General features: G+C 55.1%; 1 protein-coding gene across 3 annotated transcripts in view; it reads left to right on the top strand.

Moving 5' to 3' along the window:
* Nucleotides 1-21,256, top strand: part of IGSF9B (immunoglobulin superfamily member 9B) — a 48,200-nt gene that overhangs the window by 21,677 nt on the left and 5,267 nt on the right. The window contains exons 8-21 of one of the 3 annotated variants that reach the window (XR_005033517.2): nucleotides 1,258-1,400; nucleotides 1,731-1,871; nucleotides 1,954-2,070; nucleotides 2,351-2,501; nucleotides 3,502-3,625; nucleotides 5,441-5,616; nucleotides 6,698-6,924; nucleotides 7,857-7,941; nucleotides 9,999-10,160; nucleotides 10,501-10,546; nucleotides 11,150-12,799; nucleotides 13,399-13,491; nucleotides 14,203-14,248; nucleotides 19,957-20,078. Coding sequence is in view for 2 of the 3 variants with exons in the window: in XM_036930188.2 (XP_036786083.2) it covers nucleotides 1,258-1,400; nucleotides 1,731-1,871; nucleotides 1,954-2,070; nucleotides 2,351-2,501; nucleotides 3,502-3,625; nucleotides 5,441-5,616; nucleotides 6,698-6,924; nucleotides 7,857-7,941; nucleotides 9,999-10,160; nucleotides 10,501-10,546; nucleotides 11,150-12,799; nucleotides 19,957-20,078 (3,144 nt within the window). In the remaining variant the exon portion in view is untranslated. Of the gene's footprint in view, nucleotides 1-1,257; nucleotides 1,401-1,730; nucleotides 1,872-1,953; nucleotides 2,071-2,350; nucleotides 2,502-3,501; nucleotides 3,626-5,440; nucleotides 5,617-6,697; nucleotides 6,925-7,856; nucleotides 7,942-9,998; nucleotides 10,161-10,500; nucleotides 10,547-11,149; nucleotides 12,800-13,398; nucleotides 13,492-14,202; nucleotides 14,249-19,956; nucleotides 20,079-21,256 lie in introns of those variants that run through there. The other 2 variants (XM_036930190.2, XM_036930188.2) reach the window with 2 other exon arrangements.

Below are 21,256 nucleotides of genomic sequence, written 5' to 3'. Positions count from 1 at the left end.
AGCAAGAAGGTATTTGTACATGACTTGTGTCTGTACAGAGGGACCTTGAGAGGCTCCGGGAATGCCAGGAAGTACCTTGCCTTATCCATGGGGAGGGGGCACTCATTGTGTCCCAAGCTGTGTGAAAGAGCAAGCGGGGGGGACTCCACTAGGAGCATCATCTGTCCTGTGTGACATGTGTTACCTGGGCAAGAAGGTGGTGCTGGTGGACGGAAAAAGGCAACAGGGAATGGTGTTCGTAGGGTGTGCTCTGGCCAGCGGTAAGGCACTACGGCCATTTCTCTGCTGAAGGGAGGTGCTCTCCCTACACCATCCCCAGGGCCATCAGCCACTCCACTTGTTCTTTTTTTCCCTCCTTCCTGCCTTGAAAGAAGCTGGAGGGTGAGGTTTCCAGGTGGGTGAGACAAGGATCTTTATTTCTGCTAAAAAGCAGTGTTTGGAGTATTTCCCATTCATAAACCCTTTGAAAACCTTGGAGGGGGGAAAAAAAACTCTACCATACAAAAGTAGGAAGCTATGTCTAAATATATAACTGGGCTTGGTATTTATGTAATGCTGTTCTCCGAAGAGCTCCAGATGCTTGAAAGATACCAGCTCATTCATCCTCACTGCCTCCTGGAAGTTCTGGATCTTTCTCCGTAGTCTCAGGGAAAACTGGGGAGAGGGGAGAGGTGGGTGATTCACCCATATCACAGGGTGAGCTTTTGGTTTGGGATGTGGAGAGAGGACCTGCCTGGTGTCCAAGAGAGACTTGGGACAAGGAGCTGTGGGTGGGTGTGTGTGGCCAAATGTTGGCTTTGCTGTTTGGAATCTAGGGACTGGGAAATTGATGTTGAGAGTCCTCACCTGGCAGTGAGGTCCATGAGCAGAAGCATTCGAGGAGTTCTACAGATGGGAGCGAGCAGGCACATGCCTTTGGTGCTGCCAAGCATTTGGGACAAGTTCTCGAGAATATAGTAGGCTGGATGGACCGGAAATCAGCCGCCTCTCCTGGGGTGGCTTATGTGACCTCGGGGGTTTGCCCATCTTGTTAGCCGTGGTGGACCTGGCATCTGTCACTGCTGGGAGCACCGAGGACACACACAGTTTTTATTGGGTGGTGGGTGGATGGGTGGGAAAGGCCGTGCTTTGGAGTCAGCCTATCTGGGTGAGACATGGGGGTTTGCATACTGACTCAGCCCCCTGTCCAATTTCTCACTTTCTGGGTGACCTCCCTTGTGCCTTCCTTCTTTCCCATGCCACACTACTCCTCTGCAGACCCAGCCCGTGTCCTCAACATGCCCCCTGTCATCTACGTGCCCGTGGGAATTCATGGCTATATCCGCTGCCCTGTGGATGCAGAGCCACCAGCCACCATGGTCAAGTGGAACAAGGATGGCCGCCCCCTGCAGGTCGAGAAGGTGCTAGAGGGATGCATGCGGGGTCAGTGTGACACCCTCCTGACACTGAGATGCTGCCTATGGGGGTCTGGTTCCCTGCCAGGACTTCTTACTCCCCAACCAAAGCTCTGGGAGAGCAAAGAGATGCTTCCCACGGAGGTCTGCAGTCTGGCATGGCCTTTGCTCTTCTCCTGGGGGACTTAGAAAACCCCACCCCTAAGCTCTGCCTCGGCCTGCTGCCAGGTTGGCTAGGCGAGCTGGCCCCACTCAGGCCCTAGCTGGCCTACTAGCCTGGGTGGGCTGGGGCTGAGCGCCTGCTCCCTGAGTGTCACTCCTGCTCTGCTCCGGCAGAACCTGGGTTGGACCTTGATGGAAGATGGCTCCATTCGCATTGAAGAGGCCACAGAGGAGGCTCTTGGCACTTACACCTGTGTGCCTTACAACACCCTGGGGACCATGGGCCAGTCTGCTCCTGCACGGCTTGTCCTGAAGGTGAGGCCCAGGGCTGGGAGCAGTCTCCGTGTGGGTGGGCTCCCGAAACGCCACCTTCATGGCTTTGCTGTGCTCGCCCTAGGACCCCCCGTATTTTACGGTGCTACCAGGCTGGGAGTACAGGCAGGAGGCTGGCCGGGAGCTGCTCATCCCCTGCGCTGCTGCAGGGGACCCCTTCCCTGTCATCACGTGGAGAAAGGTACCTCTCGGCTCTGGAGCTCCCGGGAGGTGTGGAGGGCCATGGACCCAGCAGCAGCTGCTCTGATGGGGGGTGGGGCCAGGGAGCGAGCGAGGGTGATGCACAGAGTGCTGTGCCCTGCACGCCGCGGAGGTGCAAGGGGTGCCAAGGGAGTGGTACTGCCCTCTCTGCCCTCCTGTCAGACCTCTGAGGTGTTGGTGGCTTCTCTTTCCCTTACCCAACCTGGCTCGTCCCCTGCCACCTGCTCCCGCCCTCCTCCCCGCCTCCTTGTTTGGCCAAGGTAGGGAAGCCCAGCAGAAGCAAGCACAACGCCCTGCCCAGCGGGAGCCTCCAGTTTCGAGCCCTGAGTAAGGAGGACCACGGGGAGTGGGAGTGCATTGCCACCAACGTGGTCACCAGCATCACTGCCAGTACCCACCTGACCGTCATCGGTATGGGCTGTGGGCCGGTGGGCTGGGGGCTGGATCCTGGGGACTGTCCGCTCTGCAGGCATCTTTCCCCAGTCAGCCCACCCTGAGCTGAGCTGCCACATGGGCCCTTCCCCTCCGTGGACTCTGCATAAGGGACGGGGGGCCTGTCCTGAGGAGATGTTTCTTTGGAACACAATGTCCTCAGCAAGCCCCCAACACAGAAAAGAGGCACCTGTGTGGCCATTAGGAGCTGCTCTGAGGTCTGAGTGTAGGGCCTTGTCAGGCAGCGGGAGGACCGGATGAGGGCATCTGGGAGGGGCCAGCACTGAGGTTCCCATTTCCTGGGCTCTGGGCTCCCACTTCCTGTCTCTGGGGGGCCGTCCCCGTCCCTTGGCGTATACCATTGTAGCTTGTTCTCGGGACTGGCAGCGTATCAGCCAGTACTTTGGGAGCATTTGCCACCAGGTTTCGGCTCTGTGCCAGGTGGTGCCCTGTCATTTACACCTGGGAGGTGTGTACCTTCATTGAGGCCGAGGCACGTGTGGGTGGAGCATCTTGCCCAGCCTCACGTCACCATTCACAGTGGACCCGGGCTGAAGCTTTTAGCTGCTGTGCAGCTTCTACACTGGTGTGGGGTGGGATGTGGCCGTCTCATGAGGCTAGGGGAGTGCACAGGAGAGGGGCGTTTTGGCTTGCTTGTGACCTTAAGGGAGAGTGTTTCTGGGCTTGCCAGATGAGCACAGGACCTTGACCTGGAATGAGGCGGGTTCTGGCTCCCCTGGCCCTTGTTCTTAAGGGTCATGCCATCTGCTGGAGGAAGCAGGCTGTAGGGGTGGGTGCTGGCTGGCTTCCTTCTCCAGCACCACCACCAGAAGGGCCAGGGCGCCAGCTCCTCCAATCATCCCTTCTCCCCAGCTTCTCCACGTCAGGGCTGCCCTTGCTACTGCGCAGTGAGGCTGTGGGTGCCTGGCTCGGTGGACTCAGTTCTTTTCAGTCTCAGAGATGTCCGCTTGGTCTTCAGGCACCAGCCCCCATGCCCCGGGCAGCGTCCGGGTCCAGGTCTCCATGACCACTGCCAACGTGTCCTGGGAGCCAGGCTATGATGGAGGATTCGAGCAGACATTCTCAGTTTGGTACGGACCTCTGTGAGTCACCCCCGCATGCTTTGCTCTCTGCTTCTCCCCGCCCCACTCCCACTTCAGGCAGTCCCTGTGGGGTTGGGGGGGGAGTTGTGAGGAGGATGTGGTTCTCTGCCTGCCAGGCCTCCACACGGTGCGGTGTGTCGACACAGTGATTAGGTTCTTGCAGGGCACGAGGGTCTCTGGGCATTCCTGTGTCCCAGCCTGGGGGGTTGGAATGCTGATCCGGGCTGTTGCCTGAACTGCCCCCCTGACCCCCTGCAGCCCTGCTCTTCTCTCCCAGCTTGAATCTCACTGTCCCCTTCATGTGTCCTTGGCTCATTCTTCTTTTAGATTCCTTCACAGTCTGAGAGAGACTCATAGTCTTCAAGGGCATTGTGAGTGGCCCAGCTGGAAGCGTAGAGTCTGATTTTCATTCTGTCCCTTCCCCAGTGCTTCCAGAAACCGATGTGAAGTGGTGCTCACCTTGTGTTCAGCATCTGCATTTTCTCTCTAGGACTGTGCATCTCTATTGCAATTATATCTCTGTTCTTAATTTAGCCAGATGCTGTGATTTGAGATCTTTGTCCAAACCTGGGGTAGGGAGAGATCTCAAAATGCAGAAATCAGGCTGAGGACAGGGGGTACAGAAAAGGTGGAAAGCCCCAGCTGACCTCCCCTTCACCCAAGGATCTCTCTGTTCCCACATTCCTATGCTGAGCCCAGAACTGGCCACCTGCCTCACGGGCAGCATCCTTGAGTGGGAGGTCTGGGCGTTGGATGGGTTTTCCTCACTGCCTGTGGCTCTGCTCCATGCTGCCATTCATCTGCATTGCTTTATCCCACTTTGCTCACTTGCTTTGGTGCGGGGGAGAAGGGTGGTTGTCAAAGTTTGGGGAGGTCTCCTTCCTGTCTTTCTGACTGCCTCTAACTCTCCATGTGCTGACTCAGACATTTGGTGCTAGCTTCTTTTTTTTGCTGTGCTTTCTGCTGCCTCAGCTCAGAGTCCTGGGCATACACGGTAGTGAGCCTTTAAACCTAGAGGAGGAGCCTGGTGGGTTGCAGTAAGTGTAGCTGAGGGCTGCCTGTGTGTCAGTCCCATGGGATGATGTCGCCTCCCTGTGGTGACACTGGGCACTGCACCTCTAGGCACCCACTTTATTGCCCATGGAGAGTTAGGTGGGCCTTGGCACAAGGGATAATCCTCACCCCAGTTCCAGGAGTCTCCATGCACCTTGGCACCATCCTCTTGATTGTGATTTCCAACCCTTCAGACCTTATGGATCCTGGTCCCCACTGTGGTCATTGGTGTCACATACCCTGGTCCTCCTCCGGTGACTTCAGCCTAGTTGGACTGAGTGAGCCCTCTGGGTTACTCTAGGTCCCACTCCCAGCCATCCCTGGGAGCGGAGTGGCCAAGGTCGCCTGGGTCCCTCTCCTTGTCTGGCCACTGCGAGTTGCTTGTCCTCACTTTTCCTTGTGGTACCTGCCTTGTTCCCAGGATCTTTACTTTCCCAAGGCAGAGCTCTTGAGGTTGTGACCAGGCTGATTCTCCCAAAATGCAATTGGTAATTTAACCAGAGCCTTGAGCATCACTTATACTAAGGGTCCCTGTTAGTGAGGAGGCACCAGTGGCTGGTGGCCTGGTGTCCTGGTGTCCTGAGGGCTGGCATGGCCGACTTGGGGGTGGGGCCTCCCTCCTTGGTCTTTACCTCTTTCTCCTGGAACCCGGGAAGGCCAGGTCTGCCCACTGCCACCTCCTCGAGGACCTTGCATGCCCTCTGTCTCCAGTGTAACCCACCTACCCCCTTGTCCCCGATCCCTTCTCTTTCTTTTGGCCAGGATGAAGCGGGCACAGTTTGGGCCCCATGACTGGCTGTCTTTGCCAGTACCGCCGGGACCCAGCTGGTTGCTAGTGGACGCCCTGGAGCCTGAGACAGCATACCAGTTCAGTGTCCTGGCCCAGAACAAGCTGGGAACGAGCGCCTTCAGTGAGGTGGTCACTGTGAACACTTTAGGTGAGGGCCCCCGGCTGGGCATTCTTGAGGCTACTTCCCAGGGGAGCTGGGATAAAGATGGTGATGGTAGTGGTGGTCCTTGCAGCTGACATTCGCTGCTTCCTATATGCCAGGCCCCTTGCTAAGTGCTTTATAAAGTCATGTCACTTGTTTTCCAAATAAGGATCTGTCATACCATTCTGTGGGAGTTGTCTGGACCAAGCTGCCTCGTCCTACATGGGAGCACTTTTAGGCAGATTGCTGTTAAGGAAGAGGCTTGGAATGTCCTTCTGTGTTAGGCCACATGTGCATCTTCTTAGGCTTCTTGGGAGACTGGGAATCTCCCTCTTTCCGAACACCTGCTGGTTCTTGCCTCTGACCCCCTGGTGGTGAGCATGTGGCCGTTCTCCCTATTGGATCTTCTCCCTGTTGGATCGGCTGGGCTGGCTCTTCCTTCCTGGCCCAGCAGCATGTTCTGCCCCACCTGGCTGAGTGGGTTTGTCCCTGTCTGCTGCCAGAGAGACCCCGGTGAGCAGGTGGCCCCCCTCCAGGCTTGTGCAGGATCCTTTATTGCCTTGAGGGCTGGCAGTGACAGAATGCTGGTGCCTGCTCGGGGGGCCCCTTGATGGGCCTTGGTTTCCCATCTGGGCCAAGTAGGGGATTGGAAGTGTGCTAGATATCCCTACTTCTTTGGAAGAGAACAAAAGATGCATTTTGTAGTATCCCTTTAAAGATACTATCTAATTAAAAAGAGAATTATATTGAATTCTTCCTTTTTCCCTGTAGTTCTATTTTTTTTTCCTTTTGAGGCACTCAATCCATTCATACATTTTTTTTTTTAGAAGCTCTGTGAAGATAGGACTGTGAAGCTCTGGGCCCACTAGCCCTGCCTCCCTCCCTTGGGTCATGAGTGCTCTTTTATGTGATGCTCTTGCCCCTGAAATGATGCATGCATAGGAGCATGGAAATGGGGCCATCCCCTTGGGGCTGTGGTGCCCCCAGGGACACCCACTGAGCCAGATGGTAGCATGCAGGTGGCTGAGGGTGCAGGCCCCTCTGGGACACCTGCGCCACCACCCCCTTCCTGCTCTCCCCGCTGCAGCATTCCCTGTCACAACTCCAGAACCCCTGGTGCTGGTTACCCCACCGAGGTGCCTCACAGCCAATCGGACCCAGCAGGGTGTGCTCCTGTCGTGGCTCCCACCTGCCAACCACAGCTTTCCCATTGACCGCTACATCATGGAGTTCCGGGTCGCAGAACACTGGGAGATGCTAGATGATGCCATCCCAGGAACCGATGGAGAATTCTTTGCCAAGGATCTGTCACAGGTGAGGTACCTAGCTTTTCCCTGTCTCTTCCTCTAAATTCTGGAAGTGACATGACCCTTTATAGAGTCACTGGAAGCTTGGAGTGATGACCCAATTCAGGTGTGTGAGGTCCGGCTGTGTGCTGTTGCACATTACCATTCCTGTACCTTCCCAGATCTGTCACAAAGGCTCAGGATCCTCAGAGCATGGTGACTGAGGACCACGGATGAGCCTCTGTGGTGGTTGACACAAGCTGGTGCCTGGCAGGGAGGGGTAGGAGCCCAGTATGGGTAACCAGATCCTGACCTCAGCTCCTTGCTAGGAGTCTAACTTGGGTTGGGCAAAGGATTTCCCACAAAGATCACCTTCCAGCCTGGCCTAGGGAAGGACCCCTCCTTTGACAGTGAAGAGTCCCTGGAGGAGAATGCACAATATTTTCTTTTTCTTCGCCCAGTTGACCACATATGCCAGAGCCATGTGGGAGTCCCTCTGCGAAATAACTAATAGGGGAAGGGGTGAACTGGAGACGGAGGCGAGCTCTAGGTGGAAGAGCCCACCGAGAAACTGATGTCTCCATCACGGGAGAGGGAAGTAGCTTATATCGTGGAAACACACAGTCTCACCTCTCTGTCTCCTCTCCTGGACACTCACTTAGAGGTGGAACTGGCTGAGGAACAGCACCTCCTCAGAGCCCGTGTGTGCAGCTCTTCCCAGCACTTCCGGTGACCTCATGTTTGTAGCTTGAAAACAGCCATAGTGGGAGTGTTTATGACATGGAAATTAGCAAATGCTACAAATCAGGACCTTTTTGTACCTGAGAGCCAGTTGTTAGACACTTTCAGGACACCACTGCTTTGGGGGCCCTCTTCCGTGAGAGATCAGTGCAGGGTCGTGGGGCGTCAGTGGCTGTTTCAGGTCTCTTGGCTGACAGGGTGTAATCCCCGGGGTTGCAGGACACCTGGTATGAGTTCCGGGTTCTGGCCGTCATGCAGGATCTGATCAGCGAGCCCAGCAACATCGCCGGTGTCTCCAGCACAGGTACTTTGGGAGTGTGGGTTCTCTTACAACTCTTGTGAGGAACATACGCCAGAGCCATGTGGGAGTCCCTCTGTGAAATAACTAATAGGGGAAGGGGCTGAACTGGAGATGGAGGCGAGCTCTAGGTGGAAGAGCCCATACTGTGGCATCACCACATGGATGCTTCTGCTTCTGTGGTGGGCAGGATTTCTCCAGCTGAAGGGCAGTGTTCATGATAGTTTCTATGAGAGCCGCAGAAAGAGATTCAGTTAATATTCTCATTAGTCAAAAAGAACTTGGTTTAAGTTTTTCCACTACAAAATTTCTGTTCTCTGGAATGAGGTGGGGCATCGAACTGAAGCAGAGACAACAGGTCAACAAGTAGTTATTGAATGCCTATTACAAGGCTGCTTTATAATTATGGTGGTTTTATTTGGAAAATTGCTGTTTGGTGGTGTTTCCCTACGCTCGTTCCTCTCCTAGATTTTTTCAGGCTAAATAAAGCCAACTCCCTAGCATTTTCTCCATTTATCTTTCTCTCTCTTGGCCCTGGTCCCATTTCTGCATGTTGTTATCCAGCTATAGTTCCTGAAGCACAGCAGGTCCTTCCCTCCGCAGTGAAGTGGCTCCCGTGGTATGGGAAGAGGCTCTTGCTTAGTGGTCAGGCAGTGGCACCATTTCCCCCGGCACTGCTTGCACAGAGACCCCTGGGACCAGTCGGCAAGCGACTCAGCCAAGAAGCTCAGGCAGGAGGACTAGTAGAATTACAAAAGGGTGGGGTAGGCAGACGGGGGGTGGCGGGTGGCGGGGGTGCTGAGCTGGCATGAGACGGTTGGGGTAGTGGTGTGTGACTTCTGTCTCTCATCTTAGGCACTGTGGGGCTTTTTAATGTTTTTTTTGAAACACAGAGTCCCCTCCTATTGGCAGCAGACCCCAGCATACTTTTTTCTTGGCTTCCTCCAGGGAAGAGACTCAAATGAGCAACAGGGCCTAGAACTTGCAGCCAAGGCCAGAATGGAAGACTTGAGGGCTTTGTGGGCTCATCCTAGGGAACCGTTCTGTATTTAGTGGCTCTGATGTCTGGCTCCTGAAAGGAAGCATCGTAGGCGGACGGTTCCTCCTGGGTGAATGAGGATGCAGTGACCTCAGCATTCTGTCTTAAGCCCTCATTTCCAAAGGCTGTAACATTCACTTTTCCACTCAGCCAGTCAGCATGATTTGGATTGTTTTTATCCATGGTCACTAATGACATAGCAGTGGGTTCTGGCCAAATGTGTCAGAATATATAGACTGACCTTTCAGTGAACCTGAAGAGGGGCACTTATAACTGTCCTGGGAAGGAGAATTCAGTAAACTGTGAACTGGTTCTGGCTTGGTCTCTTATGAACTGTGTGACTTTGGGTACAAAGTGGGACTCACTTTCTTACTTGTAAAATGAGGAAACTAGAGCCCCAGCATTCTGTGCCTGTGATGACGCGCCTAGATTGGTCTTCCCTGGAGCAGATACTCACCTGTGCTGTGATGAGGTAGAAATGGATAGACCTGAATTTGGCGGCAATAGCCCATCTCCCTGCCTATACAGCCCTTACCCTCAGGGCATCCTCACTTTGCAGAGAGGATGTGGTGGAAGGCAGAAAACAGCACCTGGAAGTCAGAATCACTGTGTTGTAACTTAGGCAACATAGGCAGTATCTATGCGAGCAAGTCACTCACACTCAGCCAATCACAGATTTTTCATTTAGAGAATTAGAACATTAACACGCCTCATGAGGTTGATGCAAGAATATTTGACAATAGGCTTGAAAGAGCTTTGCAAAAATCATGAGACCAGGGTAGGTTATTATTGGAGTTATTATATATTAGGGGTAAGATATAGATGCTTCCTCTTGACAAGCTCTGTGCCGCTTACTTGACTTTTGTCAAATAAAAACCTTTTCAGTGTGAGAGTTGGGCACTGATCCTGAGCCATTACATTGTTCTACAGGGGTGGGGAAAGTCCCTGTGGGGTGCGGGTCAGAGGAGGCGAGGTCCCTGTGGGGAGGGAGGGAGTCATGCGTGTTCCCCACTGCTCCTTGCAGACATCTTCCCGCAGCCGGACCTGACCGACGACGGGCTCGCCAGGCCTGTGTTGGCTGGAATTGTAGCTACCATCTGCTTCTTGGCAGCTGCCATCCTATTCAGCACCCTGGCTGCCTGCTTTGTCAACAAGCAGCGCAGGCGTAAGCTCAAGCGCAAGAAAGGTGGGTGTCTGCCCCCACCAGCCAGCTCTACCTGGCCCTGTTTCAAATGCTCCCTATCAGGATAGACAGCCTATTTTTAGCATGGTCCCCCCTGAAAATAGGGAAACGGGAATCTTGTGGGTGGAACTGTCAGTGGGCCTGGATTTGAAAGAGGGAGTAAGGAAGCAGGAATGTGGGCAGAGTCTGATGGGGCCAGAAGGCAGGGCATGGTTGTGGGCACAAGGCTCAGAATGGGACCCTGAGACGCCAAGCACCTTTGCTTTGGACCCTCTTGATGCCCGAGGTGCATTCTGTTGTCTCCGGCCTCAGCAGGCTTGCGCTCTCCTTCTTTTCCTTCCAGATCCTCCGCTCTCCATCACTCACTGCAGGAAGAGCCTAGAGTCTCCGTAAGTGAACCTTGCCCTGGGAGCACCTGACATGGCCGTTTGCAGTGTGTGGGTGGAAGGTGGAGGGTGGGTGGTTTGCCTTGCTCGGCCCTGTGCCGTGTTTCTCAGCTGTATGCTGTTGCTTGATCTGCATAATAATTTTAAGTTGTTCACTTTAATAGAGGGAGCAGTAGTGTGGACAATCCGAGTTAGGAGAGAATCTGTTTCTCTGTAGCTTTGGAATGTGTTTCTGGGATTTTTTTTCATCCCGACAGATTTGCCTTCTTAACATGTTTTGTTTAAGTTAGTATTAAGATGGGCTTGCATTTCTTGAGCCAGGTGGGAGTGAAGGTGGAGGTGTGACTAGACAGAGCATGGCAAGTAAGAAGGCCAGGGCCGAGTGGGAATAGCAGCGTGGGTGCTGATGCCGGTAGTGGACACACTCTTAGACAGTTGAGAGCTGGCCAAAGTATTTCCCACGGAAGCACGCAGCCCATCTACATCCTTTTCCTTAGTATTGTCTTCTTAGGTGTTTGTGGTGGCTGTTTACTAAGACAACAGAAGGAGATAAAGACGCAGGTTATCTGTCGCTTCATCCCTCCTGCCCTCTCCCTCGTCCCGCAGCCTGTCCTCTGGCAAGGGGAGCCCCGAGAGCATCCGGACGCTCCGGGCCCCGTCCGAGTCCTCTGATGACCAAGGCCAGCCGGCCGCCAAAAGGATGTTGAGCCCCACCCGGGAGAAGGAGTTGTCCTTGTACAAGAAGACCAAGAGGGCCATCAGCAGCAAGAAGTACAGTGTGGCCAAGGCTGAGGCCGAGGCCGAGGCCACCACGCCCATCGAGCTTATCAGCAGAGGCCCTGACGGCCGCTTTGTGATGGATCCTGCTGAGATGGAGCCCTCGATGAAGAGCAGGCGCATTGAGGGCTTTCCCTTTGCGGAGGAGACGGACATGTACCCTGAGTTCCGCCAGTCGGACGAGGAGAATGAGGACCCGCTGGTGCCCACGTCCGTGGCCGCCCTGAAGTCCCAGCTGACCCCACTGTCATCCAGCCAGGAGTCCTACCTGCCGCCACCAGCATACAGCCCTCGGTTCCCACCCCGGGGGCTGGAGGGCCCAGGCGGCCTGGAAGGGCGGCTCCAGGCCACGGGCCAGGCCAGGCCCCCCGCCCCACGGCCCTTCCACCACAGCCAGTATTATGGGTACCTGAGCAGCAGCAGCCCTGGGGAGGTGGAGCCGCCACCCTTCTACATGCCGGAGGTGGGCAGCCCCCTGAGCTCTGTCATGTCCTCCCCACCCCTGCACACCGAGGGGCCTTTTGGCCACCCCACCATTCCGGAGGAGAACGGAGAGAACGCTTCCAACAGCACGCTGCCCTTGACTCAGACACCCACAGGAGGGCGCTCCCCTGAGCCCTGGGGCCGGCCAGAATTCCCCTTTGGGGGACTGGAAACCCCAGCCATGATGTTTCCCCACCAGCTGCACCCCTGTGATGTAGCCGAGAGTCTGCAGCCCAAGCCCTGCCTCCCCCGAGGACTGCCCCCCACTTCCCTGCAGGTGCCTGCAGCCTACCCGGGCATCCTGTCCCTGGAGGCGCCAAAGGGTTGGGCAGGCAAGTCACCGGGCAGAGGCCCTGTCCCAGTGCCCACCTCCGCCAAGTGGCAGGACAGACCTATGCAACCTCTGGTGAGCCAAGGGCAGCTAAGACATACCAGCCAAGGTATGGGCATACCCGTGTTGCCTTACCCCGAGCCGGCCGAGCCGGGGGGGCACAGCGGCCCCAGCACATTTGGCCTGGACACCCGGTGGTACGAGCCCCAGCCCCGGCCCCGGCCGAGCCCCCGGCAGGCCAGGCGCGCCGAGCCCAGTTTACATCAAGTGGTGCTACAGCCTTCCCGGCTCTCGCCTCTGACCCAAAGCCCCCTCAGCTCCCGCACCGGCTCCCCTGAGCTTGCCGCCCGGGCCCGGCCTCGCCCGGGCCTCCTGCAGCAGGCGGAGATGTCAGAGATCACCCTCCAGCCGCCGGCCGCCGTCAGCTTCTCGCGCAAGTCCACGCCGTCCACCGGCTCCCCTTCCCAGAGCAGCCGCAGCGGGAGCCCCAGCTACCGGCCCACCATGGGCTTCACCACGCTGGCGACGGGCTACCCCTCCCCGCCACCAGGCCCTGGGGGGCCTGCGGAAAGCCTGGATGTGTTTGGACAGACGCCTTCCCCTCGGAGGATGGGGGAGGAGCTCCTCAGACCCGAGGCCCCCCCTCCACCTGTCCCTCCTTCAGGGTGAGTGTGAGCTGCTTCCTCCTGCCCGCCTCCGTCTGGCCATCTTCCCCTTCCTTGCCATGCCCTCCACTCCTGCCACCAACCCGAACGAGAGGGCTTATCTGGGTCGTTGCAGCGTCCTTTCTGGAGAGTTCTGGTCTTGGCATGAGCAGTGTGGTCATTGGGGTGAGGTGGGGCTTACCTGTCCAGGTGCCCAGCCTGCAGCCCTTGGGAGGCCCCCAGGGTGATGACGAGCAGACACACTTGGCGAGATGAGGTGGCATGTCTGAGTGCGCGGTCCCCCCGTTCCCTATGGACTGGAGAGCTGTGTCCCTGATACTAGCTTAGAAGGTGGTTCCAAGGGTTGCCCAGAGACCTTGTGTCCAGTGTCCTTTTCTTTCCCGTCCCCTCCTCCTCGCTGAGCAGGACCCTGAAGCCTGACTTCTCGGACCACCAGGCCAGGGGCTCCTGTTCCCAACCTCCTGCCCTTAGCAGCCTAGTAAGTGGGGGGCCCAGCTGCAGTCTCTCCCAAGGTGTGTCCTGAAGTCTGGGAGCAAAACCTGTCCTGTGAATCTTGTGCCCAGAGCCACATACCCAACCCCCACCTGTGTGCCTCGCAGGAAGCTGCAGACAGACAGACAGACAGACAGACAAGCCCCTGCGATCAGCCTGCCTGAGAGAGCACACTCTAAACTGTAGCAGCTGGTATTCAGGTACCAGCGTCGGCCTGGACGCCTGTCTGTGCCTCTTTTTTCTCTTGTCTTTCTTCTCCCACCCTTCCTTCTCTGCCTTCTCCTCCTCCCCTTTCCTTCCTCAAGTCCGTCTTTCTGTCTGTCTTTCTTCCTTCTGGGTCTTCTTTGGGTTGCCCGACTTGCTCAGGAGAGCGTGCCCCGTCTCTGTAGGGCCCCCTGCCCGCCCACCCCCTTTCTCTCTGGTTCGAGCTTTGGTCTCTTCTTGATGTGGCTGCCTGTGCAGGGAGGGGGGAGAGAGTTCCAGGGGAGGCTGGCCTGGTGGAAGGCAGGATGGGAGGCAGTGCCCTGCTCCTGCCCCGTACATGCCCGCCCTCGCTGGTACCTGGAAGGGTAAGGCTCCCTCCCCCCGGGCCCTGCTCCTGGTGGGGGCGAAGGGAGCGGGCCTTGGGAGGTGGAGGAGGGCTCTGCCAGCCGCCAGGCACGGCCCGGGGGCTCAGGTGCCCTGTCTGTGCTGGAGACACTGTGCGGTCGCTGTCTGTGCTTTCGTGCAGCGCCCCGTCTGCTTCGTCCCATCGTGCAGCCTGGCTCTCTGTCTCTCTCTGGCCCTCACCCATTCTCCGGCCTCTCCTGTCGGTTCTCTGGTCCCTGTGCTCCTCCCCCCTCCCCTCTGGGTGTGCGTGGGCGGTTCCCCCAGCCCCTGTTGGTAACTGCTTTGTTTCTGATTGATCTCAGCTATCTGGGCAGTGTTGTCGAGACAAGCCTCTCCTCAGCTCAATAGGTAAGGGAGCTCCGCGCTGGGGCGGGCAGGGGGGTGGACAGGCGGACGGGGCTTTGGCAGGGCCATCGCTTCCTCTACAGGGGAATCCAAATCATATCCCCTCACCCCTGTGTGGGCGGCAGCCTCCGCTGCTCGGCTCCCCACGGCTTCTGGGTTCCCCACATCATGCTGCTCCAACAGACCCACCAGGCAATGCTCAGGCACCACCTACCTGCAGCTTCTGGCCCCCCACCCCACAGGTCAGGCCCTTGCTGAGAGCCTCCTGGCCGCTGTCTCTACTCTGACCCTTTGCCACCTTGCTGCAACACAGCCAGAGCTTCCCCCAGAGGCCCCGAGGGACCCTGCATGTACCCCGAGGGACCTAGGATGCCTAAGCCATGCTTTGCATTTGGAAACCGGTCTGGGCCCCACGTCAGGAGCACCTGCCCCATGCCCTGTCTTCCCAGTAGCTGCAGGCACAGCACCCCCCTTCAAACCAAGGCCCGCTGAAGTCTCCTATCTTCTGGGTGGACGGCCCCTACTGTTTCCTTGGGACCCACCTTCTGTTCAGTCCTCTCAGGGAGCACTAGGGTGGGGAGGGTGGCCCAGCCCCTTCCCTCGGCAGCTGGGCCTTCCTGAGGGCCGGGTCACCTAGACCTTGTGAGGGCAGGGGCACGTTCCTGGCCTTCTGCAGGCCCTTCTTGGCTCTTACAGGGCTGGGAGGAGGACCTTGCCCTCAGGTTCAGATTGCTTTCAAGGTCCCTGCAGTAGTCACTCCTGATCTGCTTGGGTCACAGTTCTAGGGAAAGGGTCTTGGGAGTTCCTCAGGGGGAGAGGACAGGCTCCCCAAGGCGGAAGGCAGTGACATTGTCCAGAGGCAGTTAAAAAGCCCTTGGTGATGAAGCGCTGCATGTCTTCCTTCCTCTGCCCTCTACTCATTCTTCCAGGTGGAGGTCTCAGGAACGTGGGCATTTTAGAGGGCTATCACGTCTGTTAAAGAGGTTTAGGGTCACCCAAGACTCACTGTCTCTCATGGTGACTAAGAAGTGCTTCTGGGAACAAGCAAATGCAGGTGCCAGGTGCTCGGATGGGAGCAAGAGATCCTCCTCTGGGGTGCTTCTGGCTTCCCTAGGCGATGCGCCTCCCTCCGCCCCTGCCTGGAGATGTCAAGGGAGGCTGATCGTTCCAACACAGGACAACAGATGTCCTCATAAGAGCATCCCATGAAGAGCACTGGGCCGCTTTGCCATTTCCTTATGGAATGAGGCTCTAAACTTCTTAGCAGCCACGAGGCCCTGGGCTTTTGTTTGAGGCTGCCTGGGTGCTGGTGTCCCTAGAGAGAGCATGGAGGGCATCAAGAGGCAGTTCTCAGCTCCCCCTGCACTGGGGCCGCTTGCTGGGAGGCTGCTGCAGCGTGACAGTGACCAGGTCGTCCTCCTCCTTCCCTGCTGTCCCGCCTTGTACCCCAGTTGTGACCCCTCTGTCGCCCCTGGTGGTATGGTAGCTCCAGGACTAGCTCATCCCACCTCTGGGCTCCCTCTCGCCGGGGACTGCCACCACCCTTCCCCTGGCTGTTGGCCCATCCCTGCAGAGTCCCCATGCGTAGGATCGGAGAGAGCTGAGCTGCCCTACCCACTGCTGGGGCAAACCCAGAAACCAGGGGCAGCCACGAGGGAGCCTCCTCTGGGCCTGGCCGGCATCCCCAGCCTCGCAGCCTTAGAGTTAAACAGGCGGTGCTGGGCAGCGGGAGTCACTGCTCGCCCTCCTGCTTGCTGAGCCTCCCCGGGCGCGGGAGCTGCTGGGGCCATTGAGGGGGCAGGCTCCTCTTTAGACGCTGCCTTCACGCTGCGCCTTGCATGTGTCTCCACTGGTCTTGCTTGGAGAAGGTGTGGCTGGTCTTGTCTGTGTTTGTTCTCGCTCTGTTCCTGTTCCTTCAGTCTCTCTCCTGTTCCTTCTCCCTCTCCTACCCGCAGTTGTTTCCCCACCTCTCCTCCTTTCTCTCTCCCCCTTTTCTCCTCTTCCCAACTCCCGTATCAGCACTGGGAGTTGTACTGCATGGACCTGCCTCTGTGACGGGCGGCGGGGGGCCAAGCACTTTTCCGGGCTCTGATTCCATAGCAGCCCTATTCCCACTTGTCCCTTGAATCCCCCTTCCCCTTCATTCCAAGTTGGGCCTCCATGATGCAGGGAGCTCTGGGGGTGGTGCTGATCCTAGCGAACATACGTAGGAAGGAGTTTCTGTTGTGGAACAAGCCTCTCCTGAGTTCGGAGGCCAAACCCTGGGCTTGTACCCCACAACCCCACTAGAAAGGTGCCTCTGAGATCAGAGCTGCACAGGAGCTGACCCCCGGACTCCTGGCTTGCCATGTGTTAGGAGAGTGGCTCTAACTTCTGCCTGGCTGCTCCTTGAACACAAGTGTATTTCCTTGGCCTCCCATCTGCAGTGTAGAGTTGGATAAGCAGAGGCTGCTCTCAGGCCGTGAAGGAGAGGAGGTCACTGCTCTGCTCCTGGGGAGAGCTGCACACTGGGTGTGAGGGGGTTCTTAGGGTGACAGGTGCAGGAAATGTCAAGTGGATTCTGACTTTCCTGTCCTGAGGTTTGCCTGCGTTTTGACCCTGGCTATGTCTTCCTCCACTGCTCTGGGTAAGCACAGAATTAAGCGGCTAAGGCCTCTTAGGTTACATGATTTGGGTTTTGTATGGATTTTACAGAAAGAGAGAAAAAAATAGAGTGTTAAACAAGGCATTTTTGGTAGTTGTTAACAGCAGAGGAACACCAGTGGGAGAGAGTACGGTTTGTCTGTGGGTGGCAGGATATGGGAGATGCAAGGGCACCCCTAGACCTCAGGCCCTGCTTTTCAGTGATGCTCCTACTTCCTGGAAGAGCAAGCCCAGGGTGCACAGCTTCCCGTGTGTCCCGGAAGAATTGAAGCTGACTGGGATGAAGACTGACTTCGAGGTCCTGGGGAACCAAGACTGGGTTCTGTTTTGTCAGGGTGACCTTCTGTCACCTCAGGTCACCTGCCAGCTTCATTCCAGGGTTAGAATGGAGTCATTTAACTCCAGCTTCCTACTGTCTGACAGACGTCAGCACCATATTTTCATTATCTGAAAGTCCCTGGTAGGCTTGACAACGACAGGGGACACAATGACTCTTCCAAGGAAAGATAGGCGATTGCTTCCAAAGGGTAAAGTCTGTGAAACCACATCTTGGGGGTCGTGTAATTTGCTTACAGTAAAGACCCATTTTGCAGCCCCCATCCATCCTTCCAGATACTTGCTTTATTTTTCCTCCTGCAATGAGGGCATCTTGGTGCCTCCAGGAGCTTTCTTTTGTCACAGGTTTGCGTTTGAGCACTGGGCCAGAAGCAAAGAGAGGTGGGCAGCAGCTGTCCTGAAAGGGACGGGCTGGGTGGTTTCACGAGAGAAGCTTGGCTTGTCCGCCTCAATGGACTGTCACTGTTTGGGAACTTTTGCCTGAAGACATCACTTCAGCTAGTGTTTCTGTGTCTCTGGCCTTTCCTACGAGAGTGGCCCTGTCATACAAGCAGTGAGTGTCTGTGCCTGTAGCTGCTGGTGCCTTCCACCCAGGGCAGATGAAAGCACTGTTTTCTCCTGAGTAGCTTCTATACTTGTTTTCATTAGGAAGAAGTTGGAACAGCAGTGTAGCCTAATGTTGAGAGTCCTGGCTCTGTCCCATAATAAGCCACTTAACCTCTCTAAATTCAGTTTCTCTGAGCAATGGGGTCAGTGTAGTATTTACCTCTTAGGACTGTTGTAAGGATCAAAAAAAAAAAAACTATCGTAGAGGACATAGATCAGTGCCTGGCAAGGTAAGTGGTAGATAAATGCTCAGTGATTAAAATGACAGTAGTAATAATATGTTGACTGTAACAATATCATCCCTGGACACTCACCTGACTTGGAGCATCCCTGGGGATTGTACCGGCTTCTCTCCCTGGATTATGCTATTGAAGCTCTGTTCCTGGGTCCATCCCTCACCATGCGTCCTCAGCCCATACATCCCTCTCCTTGTATGGTCTTTCTGAAGAGGCTGGCCAGGGCCAGGAGACAGGTAAACTGCACAGTGGGTTCCTCTCTTTGGTCTCTGTTTAGGCGGCGTGAAGGAGCCTTAGTGCGGGATGAGGAGGGGATGGGGGGGGTTGAGGAAGGGGTGAGGACGTCCGCCGGCAGCAGAGAGCCACACTTCCTCACATCCCAGCCACCTCTGCCCTTGGTCAGCCCTCCTAATCCCTTTCAGCTGCACTGCTGCTGCTGTGTAGAGTCTCTGCGTGTAACTCTAGAGTGTGTGGAAGAGGAAGGGATGGGAACTGGCAGACGGGGGCTTTTGGGGTGGAAGACCTGACTTCCAATGGTGAGTTGGACTCCTTCCCTCCCAGACTGTGGTCTGAGTGTGCATGCAGGTGGGCCTTCCGAGCTCCACGCTTCCAGGGGGGGTGTTGGAAAATCAAGAAATTGTCTCTGACCTGAACTTTGGAGGAGCTTCCTGATACTCTATTTACTGAAGGGTTACAGAATGATGACATCCATCAAAGGAGAGGGAGGGCACTTCACTGCAAGTTAATAGGCTACCCAGAGACCAGAGGCTTATCTGCAATTGGTCTGGAAGGTTTTTTGTCCCTCGTCCCTGCAAAGATAACAGATGCTGGGGAGACACAGCTGCAGCCTTCCCATCCCTCTGCCGTCTGTTTTTCTACCTCAGGCTGGGTGCTCACCCCTGAGGACTCCTTTCCGCCTCCCAGGGCTGGCTGCTCTGTGCTTTGTGGTCTGGACTTACCACAGCCAACTGGGATGGACATGGAAGAGGGAGATGCGGGAGTGTGATTCGCCTCTGGTCACTGTGGCCCCAGGGTCCCTACTTCCCTGATCATGTGGGAGAAAAAGTGACCTGTTTTTGTTTTTCTCCCTTTATTCCTCAGGCTCCAAGTTTGGCTTCCTTTGAGAAGAAATGGCATTGATAACATGTCTTCTAGATTTTCTTCTTTTATGACATTTGAAGATCTTTTGTGATGTGCACAGATTGTCACAGACAGCCCATCCTCTCAGCACCCTTTGATCCCTTTTGTCACCTGAGGCTGCACAGGTTCCAGATTGACTTTGCTCTAATCATGCAGTTGATCCACCAGGCAAATGGCAATATCCACTCCACAGCTGGGGGAGAAAGAGACTGATGTGGCCTCTCTCAGTGGCTTCAGTTTTATGGGCCCCCCCTCACTGGGTCCTGGTGTTCTCATGTGGCCCTGCCTGGCCTTTTTTTTTTTTCTGGAGGAGGACAGTTAATTGGAGTATGGGGTGCTCACCTGCTTTAACCTGCCCTTTGACTTTTCACTTAAAGGTCTTGACTGTGGTGACTTCTGAGAATTTCCGATGTTGGAGCTGCTCTCTTCCTTGACCTTAGTCCCCCCAGTATGAGTCATACACTGTGGGGCTCACTATGAAGGTCTCGCTGTCCCTCTCCTAGGTCTTGCGATTGCTCCTCAGATTGGCTTCCATCTGAGATAGGCCTCCCGCTGCTGGAACTTTCTCCTGGGTTTTCTCCTTTCCAGGACAGTTGTTCGGCAGGTGTCAAGGAGCCATGGTGGACACCTGGGACTCTGTGGCCCTGTGTGCTGCCCTCCAGTGGTCAGCTTGTTGGCCTCCTTCCAGCCCCTTGTCCAGCGCTCCCTCTCCTGGGAGCTGACCTGTGCCTCTCCAATTTTCCCTTCCAGAACACATCCACCTGCACCCGGGAATGCTGCTGCTCCTGAGAGGCTGGAGGCTCTGAAATACCAACGGATAAAGAAGCCCAAAAAGTCATCCAAGGGCTCTTCGAAGTCAAAGAAGCGATCCGGTAAATGGTGGAGGCGCCCCGCCCTTTCCCTCCCTTCCTCTCCCTGTCGTCTCCATGTTATTAGGGAATTGTTTGGCCCAGGTCTCAACCTGATCTCCCCTGGGTGTCCTCTAGAATTGAATCCAGCTGTGCATTTTTTTCTTAGTTTCTTGACATGAATATAATTTTCATGTAAAAAATGAGAAAGACAAGGTTAAAATCTCTGATTGTCCTTCCAGTTGTTCCCTCCTTCCTGGGAACCATCCCTTTTGGTGGTATGTGTGTTTTTACAACCTCTGTGTGCATACACTTTTAGAAAATATATGATAACTGTTTTAATGTGCTTTTTAACAACAGAAATAGCCTCTTGTTTTTTTTCCATTCTGTAACGCACCTTGGAAATATCCTTATCTCCTTATATATTTCTTTTCCATTGTTTCAGCCCTTCTGGCTGGACATGGGGATTATAGGGATCTACCTGGTACTTAGAGAACTTTGTGGCATGGACCCGGCCTTTGTGGGTTGACCAAAAACTTTTCTCAGTGAGTTAGAGTGAAATCTCCTTATGCTGTGGAAAGGACACTTTTATTGAAATATGTCTGATATTTATCCAGCAGTGATTAGGTAGTGCAAAAATAATTCAGCCCTCTTTTAGACTTAAGAAACTCCTTAATATTTATCATGTACTCTCTTTTTACCAGTGGTTTTAGGAATGTTGCAACAGGATGTAAAAAGAAACTGCCGAGCAGTTTGCTTGCGGGCCCATGGTAATTACCTTAGTGACTTGCTGCACAGTCTGGTTTATGCCAGAGTGTTGTGGAGAGCCCCCCAGACCTTGGGGAGACAGTGGGCACTTACTATTCACATTGCCTTTGCATGGTGCTATATTTTTCTATTTATACAATTTCTCACAGACATACGGCATATTGATTCAATGATCATGTATGTTACAAAATGCTCGCCATAATCATTATAGTTACCATCTGTCATTATACAAAGTTATTACAAGATCATTGACTATATATTCTCTATGCTGCACTTTTCATCCCTGTGACTTATTTTATAATTAAAAGTTTGTTTCTCTTTATCCCTTTCACCTCTTTTGCCCATCCCCAACCCCTACCTGGGTGGTGCTATTATCCTATTAGTTTATAGATGGGAATGCTGAGGCAGAAAAAAAGGGAAATGAAGTTTTTAGC

The sequence above is a fragment of the Manis pentadactyla genome, chromosome 13 (assembly GCF_030020395.1).
Source record: "Manis pentadactyla isolate mManPen7 chromosome 13, mManPen7.hap1, whole genome shotgun sequence".
Taxonomy (NCBI): Eukaryota; Metazoa; Chordata; class Mammalia; order Pholidota; family Manidae; genus Manis; species Manis pentadactyla.
The sequence above is the reverse complement of the archived record's forward strand: the minus strand, read 5'-3'. Positions and strand labels throughout refer to the sequence as shown.